Source organism: Coturnix japonica, chromosome 31 (genome assembly GCF_054131305.1).
Source record: "Coturnix japonica strain WE chromosome 31, WE-NBRP24, whole genome shotgun sequence".
In the NCBI taxonomy this organism is placed as follows: Eukaryota; Metazoa; Chordata; class Aves; order Galliformes; family Phasianidae; genus Coturnix; species Coturnix japonica.
The window spans coordinates 4,322,608-4,335,194 of record NC_140693.1 but is presented as its reverse complement, the minus strand read 5'-3'; the positions used below and the strand labels follow the sequence as shown (position 1 = coordinate 4,335,194).

The 12,587-nt window shown below is 38.8% G+C and overlaps 1 protein-coding gene across 1 annotated transcript; it reads left to right on the top strand.

Moving 5' to 3' along the window:
- Positions 1-4,767: 4,767 nt before the first annotated feature.
- LOC146755664 (uncharacterized) lies at positions 4,768-12,325 on the top strand. Its single transcript, XM_085525320.1, has 7 exons — positions 4,768-5,026; positions 5,522-5,583; positions 5,791-5,910; positions 7,130-7,325; positions 9,736-10,939; positions 11,381-11,519; positions 12,249-12,325. Exons 1-7 carry the CDS (start codon positions 4,834-4,836, stop codon positions 12,303-12,305), a joined length of 1,971 nt encoding a protein of 656 aa, XP_085381446.1. The 5' UTR covers positions 4,768-4,833; the 3' UTR covers positions 12,306-12,325.
- Positions 12,326-12,587: the final 262 nt, after the last annotated feature.

Sequence of the window (12,587 nt, the reverse complement as noted above, 5' to 3'; positions counted from 1 at the left end):
GAAATGTCTCAACTTCTGTATCACATTGTTCTGTTTTGCCCTTTTAATTGCAGAGAAGCCTGCTGTCTTCGTGAAGTCCTTGGATGATGTTTTTGGTGAGGAGCGGGGTGTGATTAAATTGGAATGCGAAGTCTCTAAAGAGAAGGTCAAACCAGTGTGGAAGAAGGACGGTGTTCTGCTCACTTCTGGCAACAAGTATGAGCTGGTACAGTCTGGGAAGACCCTATATCCCCTTATCCGTGACTTCGAGAAGTCAGATGCAGGTTTCTATACCTGTGATATTGGCACTGATGTTGCCAAATCAAAGGTCGGCATTCAGGGTAAGTACTGTGGAAAGTAAAGGAGTGCTGAAAGCACATTCAGTGTGGTCACTATGTCTTACACCTATTCCCCCACGAGCCTTAATAGTTTCTACAATAGAAGTGTATTACTGCAATTTAGCACAGTGATGTCTGGAAAATTCCCATTGCTTTTGATGTAAATGTATCTGATTTTGCCATGAAAATCACCAAACACATCAAGAATGTCCTGGAAATGTTTCCTTTCTAAACATCTCTAAAATGGAGAAATGGTTTGAACACCAGTAGGGGTAGGATGGTAACAAATTAGCTAATAGAAACATTTAATTTCTTGTCATAGGCAAAACCCTTTTTTTCACGCAGCATCCTAGAGTTGTCCTCTCTGTTAGGTTGTTCCCTCTGTAGCTCATTGAATCTTCATTCTGCTCCATGGACTGAGCTGCTCTAATTGTAGTTCTTCCAGAGCAAAGACAAGAGATTCACGTCTCTTTTTTTTTTATAGCTTTCTGGTAATTCTGAGTGGAGAATGTCTTAGAGAATACATCAGTAAGGAACGCAGGCATGTTCTGCAAATCCTGAGTTAAAACACCAGTACTGCTACTCACATATGTCACAAATGCCTTTTCTCCATATAAACCTCATACTAACGTATCTCTTACCTTCCAGAGCTGAATAGTGGCATTACCAAACGGCTGAAAACCACTGAAATCCAGGAGGGAGAAGATTGTACTTTTGAATGCATTCTGTCCCATGAAAGCATTGATGAGTTCAAGTGGACACTGAATGGAAGCCGAGTGGAAAATGGTGGGCGATTTAAAGCTTCTAACGTGAGTCGGAAATATACTCTCATTATCAAAAGTGTGACTCCTACTGACACTGAGGAAGTCGTTTTTACTGCCCATGGTCTAACCTCCAAAGCCTCTCTGTCTGTGAAAGGTAATGAGATGGGAGAGATTCTGGGGCCTGATTCCTTCAACTGTCTTCTGATAAGATTGTCGTGAGAGCTAACTCATAATATGGTTAAAGTGAATAGCAGCCTTCTACTTGAACCTCGAAGCACTGAGAATTTCTCTTAAAAATAAGTAAAAGGAGGAAACATTTTACACAAATGTGAGAACTACCCAAAGCACTGGGGTAGTGTTGGAAATGGGCATCTCACTACAGCTTGTTCCATTAACAGTAAATCAGGAATGATCTGTTGAGGGAACTGTGGGAGCAATATCCTCTAAGTATAAGCTGAAGGGATGGCCTTCACATCATCTAGCTGTACAACAAATTCCTATCTAGAACATGTGCATCTGTGAGCATCATCCGAGGCTCCCAGTGTGATGAGTGGAGAGAAGAAAGAGGCAGTTTTCAGACATGGTTCATCATCCTCAATTGGGTAGATTTAAGAGAGAATAAATGCTGCCTGGAATTCTATTGTCTGTACTTTGCAGATTACTGCTGGCTGTAGGATGGCGTCTGTTGCAAGTGCCTCTCTAACTTATCTCCAGCATGTAGATGCATGTATTTTGAGAGAGGCATCCTACCCTAAGTGTATGTTACTCAAAAAGCAATGTTTTCTTCCAGGAAAACCTACTGAGGTTTAAAAACAGCTGGAGGATAAGACATCAGCCTGAGCAGTGAGCTGTCAAAACCGGATTTGAACATCAGGTGGTACAAGGATGGCAAAGCAATCAGAAAAAGCCACAAGTACGACTTGCAGCAGGAGGGAACTGGGGCCATTCTGATCATCCATGACTCTACTGCCAAGGACAGTGGGGAGTACCCCTGTGAGACAGGGGACTCCATAACAAAAGCCAGGGTCACTGTGCAAGGTGAGTTGAAAAGCACACTGGGGATGGCATGTAGAGAAGTCGAGGTAAATATCTGCAGCCTGTGGGTGATGTTTTTCTCTTCTGTTTCCTTGAGCAGGATCAATTCTTAGTTTTCAGAAAATATGATGGATTAAAATCTTTTCCTTAAAATAATCTGGAAACTGAATGATTCTCCAGTGTGATGTGGATCTGGGCAGCCTGGTCTGGTGGTTGGTGACCCCTTGGAGGGGGTTTAAAACTAAATGCTCTTTGAGGTCCTTTTCTACTCAGGCCACTCTATGATTCTGTGATCATTCTATGATTCTATGATCTTGGGTGTTAGTGAGCCAAGAAAAGATGGCAATCTGAATTAGTCTATATTGAATATGTGTAATCAAAACTATATGCAGTTTATCAGATGAGATCCTACCAGCGCATGTATAATGGTATTGAACTTTCCAGATATCTACTGGAATTATCAAACCTATGTAAATGGGTGGACTCTGTGGTCTTCTTAGACTCTTTGCATCTCTATGTGATATTCGGAAATGAGGGCAAAGGAGATTCAGGACACCTCTGTATGCTTGGGACTTGTTGGGGTAACAAATCCCTTTGTCCTACACCCTCATCATTTTTTTTTTCCTTCCAGAAAAACCTAATTACTTTATCAAGGAACTTTCAGATGTGAAAATTGAAGAAAGTGGAAGTGCACTTTTTACATGTCAGAGCGAGAAAGCCGCATCCTTCGTCATATGGAGGAAAGGCATTGCTGAGCTCAGGCCTGGCAGGAAATACGAGATGGCACAGAAAGGACGAGACCTGCAGCTGAGCATAAAAAATCTGGAGAAAAGTGACAGTGACGTGTACACCTGTGACATTGGTGATGCCCAGTCCAGAGCCAAGCTGGTTGTACAAGGTATGTGTGAGAGCCATATGACTGCGCATCCTGTTTCTCCACTACCAAGACATTATCCTGGTAGAATTTGTACATTTATGGCAGGTCTTTGGGGCTGCAGCTGTCTGGCCTGAATAGCGGTTCACAAGCCATGCACAGAGCAAGCTGCACGGAAAGGGAAAGAACTACCGACTAGAGCAGTGCCATTGAGAACTTTATGTATCATTTAAAAACCAAAAATGCTGATGTACGGTGAGGCTGGTGACCCAGAAATCAGTGTGAACTTTCTATCTCTGACCTTTCTGAGTTACAAATAGTCCTCCAGAGTTCTAGGCAAAAATTCCCTTATGCTGCATTCTGGGTAGTTGTCACGGTTTAAACAAAAATCTACCTGTGTCCGTGACAGGGGGGCCACAGGCAAGCGAGGTGCTAGAAGGAGCTGAACCTCTGTCCCAACTACTTCAGAAGCAGCCCAAACCCCCTCGTACATGGCTAAGATCTCCTTCTCAGTTGGAGTGTAGCACTCCTCAGACCCTTTATATGCTCGACTCCAAAGTCCCGGGGGTTGGCCTTGGGTTTCTCCTAAAGCTCTTTGCCACAAACTCCAGGTGGGACCTTTCTCTCCAGCAGCAGTGTAGAGGATGTTCTTTACATCCTGTCCTGTCCGTACTGGCCCCAAGGCCACGGCACGGGCTATCTCTTGTTTTCTCTGCTCAAAAGCCTGCTGCTGCTCAGGACCCCATGAGAAATTATTCTTCTTCCGTGTTACCTGATAGAGGGGGCTTACTATGTGGCTGTAGTTTGGGACATGCATTCTCCAAAAGCCCACTACTCCCGGAAAAAATTGGGTCTCTGTTTTGTTGGTGGGAGGAGACATAGCAGTGATTTTGTCAATCACATCTGCTGGGATGTGTCGATGCCCATCTTGCCATTTTACACCTAAGAACTGGATTTCCTGGGCAGACCCCTTCACCTTGCTGCGCTTAATGGCAAAACCAGCTTGCAAAAGAATTTGGATTATCTGTTTTCTTTTCTTGAAAATCTCTGCTGCTGTATGGCCCCACACGACAATATCATCAATATACTGCAAGTGTTCGGGAGCAGTAAAATTATTCATGCTTTATATGACGTTATGATGTGGAATACTGATAGAAAAATTACAAAATTATTAAACCATGACACCCTGGTATTTTTCTTTTTTTTTTTCTTAAATATTTTCCTTTTTACTATTTAAATGTTATGGGCACATCTTATAGAAACACAAGGCTGTTTACAAAGAAGTGCATGCTGTGTTGCTGTATGATGAGCAAGATACATCTATTCTTCATCTAGCAGGAATAGTTGCTGAGCCTTAAGAACAGTTTCAGAAAGCTTTGGGAATTTGGGCGTTTTCCTTGTTTCTGCAACACAAAATGAAAATTTACGCTGTATACAAAGAAAAGGGGAGTCCGAACTTGTACGTTAAATTTGAAGGAGATCAATCTGGGGTAATATTTTAAAAAAAAAAAAAAAAAAAAAAAAAAGGGAGTGTGGTCATCATCAAATACTATAAAATATATTAGCTGTTACTAGAATGCCACTTATCTTCCCCCCATACAAATCACTGTCATGTTGTATGTGAATTTGTGAGGTGGGTTTTGAAGCTGAAATTAAAAACTTCTTGTATGGCTGTCTTCATAGTGGCTATCCAGACTATCTGTAGAAATAACAGCTATTATGTAGTCAGCTATTCACCAGTTTTAACTGATTATAAATTACGTTTCAGGGTGGAGAACATAGCATAGTGCCTGACACCTGTGGTGATCCTGAGGGCATTCTTGATTCTGTGATTTATGATGTCATGGATATTAAAGAGCAAGCTGAGGCAGCACATAGTTCCATTGTATCCCTGGGGGACCCGAAGGAAGATACTGGCTGGTTTGAAAAGCAGCTGGAGAAAACTAACTTTGAACTGATGGAGACCAAAGAAGAGCTACCAGAGAAAAACACCAAACTACTTAAAACTGAAGAAGAGCTGATGCAGAAGAACAAAGGTGAGTTATGCGATGTGAAAGGTAGAAGACAGAAATAGTTCATTAATCTAAAAGAGAAATAACCAGTTTGAGTAGGAATTAGAGGAGATGTTCTACCTTTGGAACCATAGCCTGTAGATAAGTGATAGTTTGTTTCTTGTGTATATTCAGGTTCAGCAATTCCACGGTTTTTGGTTATTTCTTTTCTTTTTTTCCCCCTCTCCTTTAAACTGCAACTAGCAGCTTTACGCTTTCGTAAATATGGGGTTAAATGTCTATATCTTGATTTTTACTTTTATATTGTAATCTCTACTCTTCTTTATGTCTTGTTGATGCAATGTTTTCGTTCCAAGAAATATAGAAAACTTTTGAATCACTCCCAATAAGTGAAGACCACATGCAAATTAATTAATCTGTTCAAAAGCTACCTAAACGTTAGAATATCTGGAAAAATTGATTACTTAATAAACTATTTATTGGCTACTTATGTAATACAACCTTTTCTGTGTGTTACAGACTTTGAAATGCAGATGATTAAATTGGATGAGTCTGATGAGCAACTTAAAGAAGCAACTGAGGTAACTTTATCAAGAAGATGTTGTGTAAAATTGTTTTAATACCAACTTGTGGTAGCTTAAAATGCTATTCCAGTAGGCTCCATTAATAGATTTCTTACTTACCGAGCTTAGCTTAACTGAATTTGCCTTTAATGCATTGTGTAATTCAGCTACTTAACACTCCATTAGAAACTGATGACTGAATTTTTTTTATTTTTTATTTCTAAGAAAATGAATGCACAAAATGAAAGGATTCGAGAGCTAATGGACATCGTGGTGCAGAAAGATGACATTATTACAGAGCTACAAGACTTAAAATCTCATTTAGAGGAAAAAGTAAAAGATTATGTGAGTTTTACACATCTCCATATCCTTATACAAAAAAAGGAAAACACTAATTCTATGCTTGTAATCAACACATTTTTGGAAAACTGATTTTCTGTATGTAGCTGGTACTCGCTTGAAATTGTAAACAATTCAAATTTATCTGAAGGTAGTTGTTGTTAACACAAACAACAAAAATATCAGCGTGTTCCACTAACTCCTGCCTCACACTCCTACATCAGAGGAAGAGCAACAGTAAAAGTATGTTGAGTAGAGTTGGAAGTACGAGTATGAATGCTCAGGATATCTCCACGTTCTATGCAGTCCATAAAACTTTATCCTGACTAATGTACTGCGAGCTACTGAATATGTGAAGACTAGCTTGATTAAGTATGTGTGCATACCACTTCTGGTGGTTTTTGTTCATTTTTTGATGTTTGGTAGCCTGAAGTAGCTCTGAAAACATTTATAGTTAATTCTGTCACTCAGATCTCTAACCTTGTAAGCTTAGCAACTTGACCCTTCTTAGTCTTTGACTGTCTGCATCACTGCAACTCAGTATTTCCATGGTATTAAAGCTGACTGTGATGAGTAGTCATGTCCTCACCTATTACTTCTTCCAAGAACAAGGCTCCAACTCTATCTGTGAGATTGTGTGGCCTGAACACTTCTGAGGCTTTTCTTTTCATAAGTTACTAAAGATGAATAATCAGTCCTTGGCAGTGCCAGCATGGCTTAACAATCGTCATCTTATAAGTAAGGAAGCTTCACTTGTGGTCAAGGACACAATCTAAAATATGCGTGACAGAGCTGACTAAGCTTTAAGGTTGGATTATATCTGTCACGATGAAAGTGATTTTAGCAGCTTAGCAGAAGTGTGATGTGATGAACTTGTATGAGAGCTGACCATTTGCTCTTTGACCATGTTTGTAATTTTGTTGACTTCTTGGAAACAGGAAATTCTTTGATAAACTGGTAAACTCTTGATTGTGTGCAAGTCTTTTACTTTGTAACCTGCTAGGCTCTTGCTTTCCCTTGTATACTCTACCGAGTATTGCACTTGTCATTATCTGAAGGTGTACTTGTTCTGTCTGCTATTGAAATTTGTAACTGATGTCTATAGAGTCACCGGGTAAATATTTTAGCTGTATGGTTTTGTGTAAATATTTGCCTACAGAAGATTACTGAGACTTAAGTGCTCCTTTTGTTAAGCTTCAATGTAACTGATCTTATATCAATACAGGAAAAGACTACCTACCATTTAACTACCATTAAAGCAGAACCGGCAGAAGAGAACACTAATAAAGGAACTGAAAGCAGCCAATTTTCAGTGCTTTCAGTTAAAGCACTGAAACAAGAGAAAACTGAGTTGGAAGTGGGAAGAAAGCGCAGTACTGATGAGGATAAGCCTACTGTGGAAGAGCCACCTCCAAAGAAAGGTACAGTTTCTTCCATTGTTGAACAGGGTGTCTTCCAAAACAATAAATTGCTTCCTATTCCGGATAGGAAGCAAAAGGCTGTGAAGCGCGTACCTTATGGTATAAGGAGAAAAGCCACCGTGTTAAACTGTAAATAGAAGTAACTGTTATATAAATATCCCTTTTTCAGAAGGTCCTATGCTGTTCATTTTTGAATGCTTAGGATTAAAAGTTTTTTGCACTATTTTTTTCCTTTTTGCTGCTTTTTCCTCATCTGTTGATGCACTTGCAGATTTGGTAATAGTTTTAAAGCAGTTTCTTTAGGATTGTTTCAACTGCTGCTTTTTTTTGTTTGTTTGTTTTGTTTTTCCTGAAGCAACTATCAAAATTGTTGACGACCTGCTAATTGCTCGCTCATGGGCAATATTTGAGCAAAATGGTTTGGATAAGCTCTGATGCATTTAACTTCACTTCTGGGCACAGCTGAGCATCAGTGTTCCTAGAATTACGGAAGGCATATACAATGTAGAAGGGAAAATCTAAAACTTAGCTGTAGTCCCTTCCTTTCTTGTATTCCTCTTGCAAAATATGTGCAAGGGAGAAAGTCAAGGCCTTCTTTGGATGAGATGCTGTTCTTGGATGATTTGTCCCTGCTGCCTTTATTTGGCATAAATATTGAATCCTAATGTGACCACTGAATGGCATCACATATAAGCATCTTACCAGAGACTGAGGGAGGGATGTGGACTCCTACATACTCCAAATAGTAGTGGGTTTGTTATAATCATATGACCAAAGCTCTCATTTAAAAATTAATGACAGCAATGCTCCACATAGGAATTAAAATGGGTAGCTGATAGTCACAATGTCAGCCTGAAGTTTTCTGTTAAGAAGTACTGAGTATTCAATCATGTTAAAATTTTCTTCTATTTGTGAGTATTAATAGCGTCCAATTTCAAAAACCGCTTAATATATATTCTTTAGCTATGTTAAATATACACAGTAGAACAATGAGCACAGGTATGTTGTGCTGGTTCTTTTGTAGAATTAGTTATATAAGTAGCACGAGCAAAAGTGTTGTAGGAGATGCTAGGTTATCTCAGCTTCAAGTTCAGGGTATTTACAACATTCTCTGAGCTTTTAGGTCTTGTTTCCTATGCTCTGTAATAATGCTTTTTCCCTACTTCCTGTGTAAGGAGCTTCTAGACTGAACATTACACATCTTCTCCCTAGTCTTATTTATCTTGCTTTAGTGCTTGCTTGTTGTTTTCAGCATAAAGTGTTTAGATTACTTATAAATCATATTCCCCTCACTAGTGTTGCTGGGAGCAGCAGACAAAACCCAAAACCTGGTTTGGGGTGGAATATGCCACTGCTGTTTCTTCAGTATGACTTTTAAATCAGTTGAGGGCTGTATATAAAACTCCTTAGATGAGTTAAAAAGCTGTTTCCATGCAGTACACGTGAATCTGTATGTAATGCAGGCTGCACGTGGGCGCTATAAAATTCTGCATTTCTGTAGTTGTAGTAATAAAAGGACTGTACAAGAATCACCTTGGAATATATTGTTGTGGTGACCCAATCCCTAGTAAGTCTTGACTTATATTTATTTTTTTTAATACTTGAAGTATGCATATTATGGAATGGACATAACTGGATTCTAAAGCAGTGATGAAATACAGCAGAAGTCGCTTTTGATAGAAAGAAAATGCATGTGATTTTAGCTAATTGCTCACCAGTTAAAGAAAAAAACAGCCCCAAGCTAATGGAATATTTACAAAAACTTGAATCTGCAAATTTGTACAACTTTATGAGTGAACTTTATATGCAAAAGAGTAAGTGTGGACAGAAGTAGGAATCCTCATATTTTGTTTAGAGATCAACTGAATAAGAGAGACAGATATCAACACTTAAGTGATCAACTTGTCCAGGGTTTTATCTTTCTTTTGAAAGTAAGAGGACTGTGAGTTGGAATGAAATTTCTTAGAGAACTGTTTATCTACCATTTAGATGTAGATGGAGTGATTCCTGGCTGCCTTATAGGGATTGCTGAAGCATGGAAGATAGAAAGAATATAGCTGTGAATTATCTATCTCGTTCCCATGTTTCTTAAATCTAATTAGATTTTCTACTGGTGTGGAGTGGAAGGTTTGAGTAGTGCCATGGTAAAAGTGTTCTTCCAGCCTGAAAACCTTTTGCTCTTAATTCTGTATAGAAATCTGAGGCACCTGATTACGTGTCCAGAGGACTTTAATTCCTTCACTAGTATCAAATACTATGTGATGTGAGGGCATGGCTTGCATATTTGTGACAGTTTTTCACTTAGAAGTTGCTACTTGGTGTTGTGAACTGCTATGTAATAATGATTTTAATCAATCTGAGCTACATTCCTTTTCCCTTTTTTTTGTTTGTTTGTTTGTTTGTTTTTCAGTAGTTGTAAATGAGAGAAAGAAAAAGAACACTGTAGAGCAAAAGAAAATTGAACACATGAAACAAAAGTGCTCCACGTACCGAAAGGAAGTACTAGCACTGAGGGAAAGAACTGAAATCTTGGAACGTCGTTTAGCTGTGCTTGAAGAACAATGCAGAAGAGAAAAAAATAAAAAAGAAGATTTCAGTAAGCAGGTAACAAGCCTGTGTATTGAGCTTTCTTTTTCTGAAGAAACAGCTGATGTCCTCCGTGAACAAATTCTGCAGGGTCAAACTGACTATCGGGAAATTGCTTCTGAACTGGATGAACAGAAATCTATAAATATGACACTTGAAAACAAAAATGCCCAACTAACTAACAACATAGAAGTTGCCAAAGAATATATAATTGATAAAGTGTCACAAGTAAAAGAAATGCGGACCAAATTAGATGAATTATACAAATGTCACTTAGAGTTTCACGCCATCGGTACTGACTTTGTCAGTGTAAAGGATTCCTCAGACTGTGAAAAAGATGAGCCAGGGACATCTCAAATTAGTTCTGCATGCACTCAGTCACAGACTTCTTCCATCTCAGATCTTGTGCAGGACCTCTCCTTTAACTATAGTCTTGAAAGGATTTGGGAAGTATGCAGAAGTATTGTTGATGTTTCCTCACAAAAAAGTCAGCACATCAAAGCACTGCTTCAAGACAATGAAAACCTAAAGGCGGGACTGAATAATGCTGAATATCATAATCGTCAACTTGTAATGAAGCTATGTGAGATTACAACTCACACTAGTCAGGAAGATGATCTTGTGAATCAGTTACATGAGCAAATAGAAAAGAAAACTCAGGACTTTGAAGAAAAGACTGCAGAAGATCAGAGAGTGATTGCACAATTTCAGGAGGAAGTTGCCAACTGTGAGGTAAAAATAAAAGAGCTTGAGTATCTCCTGGAGGCTTCCAAGACAATGGAAGACAATGTGTCAAAACTCAATGAATTACTTAAAGAAAAAGAATCTATTATTGTTAATCTAGAGACAGTTACAGCAACTCTGCAGGAGAAGACTGCAAATGCAGACAAAAAGGTTGAAGAGTTAAGTAGCAAAGAAGCAAATCTGATTCAAGAAGTTCTGCAGCTGAAAAACAGCTTGGAGCAGATGAAACACTCTCTTCGGGAAAAGGAAAAGAGTGAAATGGAGAAAGTTCAACGTATAGAATCGTAAGTAACCACTGAGTTAACTTAGAGCCCTTTGAGAATGAACTAGAGTTAAAAATAGTTAATGGGAACATCCCTTCGACTTAATGCATTTGCATGCTTATCCAATGGCCAAACTACTACTTTAGGATGCTTTGGTATGCTACTTGAGTTCCAAGGGAAAACAGGAGTGTGCAAGGAAATAAAGAATAATATGGGGATTTCTGGTGGTTTTGTTGTACATCCCTCAGAATAGCATCTGAATAATTTATTGCTTCAGCATCTGATTATGAGAAGCAAGCTGAAATTCAAAAGTAATTGTTTAAATCTTGTCACTGGTCTAGATAGATTTAAGAGTCTATTTACAAATAGAAACCAACAGGCAGGGCATGGATTAAGCTGTAATTGCTGTTTCCATGAGATGTGTAACAGTAATGTTCTTTGTGTCTTTATTTTTAACATAAGGCTAGAAAATATTCTTTCTGAGAGTTCTGCCCTTGTACTGAATTTGAAAAAAGATTTGCAGAGGAAAGAAGAAGAGTATGCAGATCTAAAAGACAAACATTCTGATGCCGAGAAACAAATTCAGCAAGTACAAAGCGAGGTTTGTAGTCAACTGAGCTATTTTTTTCTGTAAGATTATGCTTGGCTTTCTGCTGTTAAAACTTCTCCAACTTTAACTATGAAGCTGGAAATTTCACACTAGTGTGGCTAGCAGCAAATCTTAGGTAAAGTTGCCATTGAAGCTCTAGAGGGGACCAGAAGTTAAAACATGGTTTCACATAGATAATGAACAGAGGAAAGTAAAGTTGGTTAGTAGTCTGGAATAAGGTTTGTGAAGAGAATAGCTAATCTGCCTCTGGAGGGGACTTGTTATTATCTCTACGTTACTGGTGACTTGCCATTGGTATCCGTGGTAACTCCAAAGCCTAAAACCTAAGTCTTGTGAAAAAACGCTGATAACTGGGAAGAAGAATGCTATTTACTTGAAGAGAAATAGACTAATTTCCAGAGGCTCTTTAATATAAGCATGTATATTTTTTTTTCTTCAATTTCAGCTTCAGTGATGTTAATAGTTAAAATTTAATTATTAAACAAGAAGATAACTTAAAACCCATTTTGCAGGATCTTAGTCTGAAAGATTATTGGGTGTGCTTGGAGTGGAAAATTGAAGCTTAAAATGAATTCATGTCTTCCTTGGTAACCTTGCACTTGCTGTCGTTTTCCTACTCAGCACTTGTTTGTGAATTCCTCTTTATTTAACAAAGAAGTATTTGGCCAGGTTGGATTACAGAAGTCTTTTAATGAACCATGAGCTGTGCTTACATTACAGGTGTCCATGATGCGTTCTGTGGAAACAAAAAAACACGACATAGAAAACACCAAATAGGAAAGAAAACCATAGAACTGCAAAGGAAAAAAAATAACACAGCAAAGCAAAGCACAGATGATAAAAAACAACAAGGAAAACACACCTCCCTGACATGACATCTTGCCTCCTGAGCAGGTCACAGTGTCCCTCACTCAGATGTAGAGCAGGGAGGAAGATGAGACCCCATGTGTTCCTTGCTGCGCACTCCCATCTAAAAGGTCCATATGCTCCTTGGGAAGCACAATGCCACCTGGGGAAAAGAGAAAGCAGGAACAGGACATGCAGGCAGCTATCACCCAG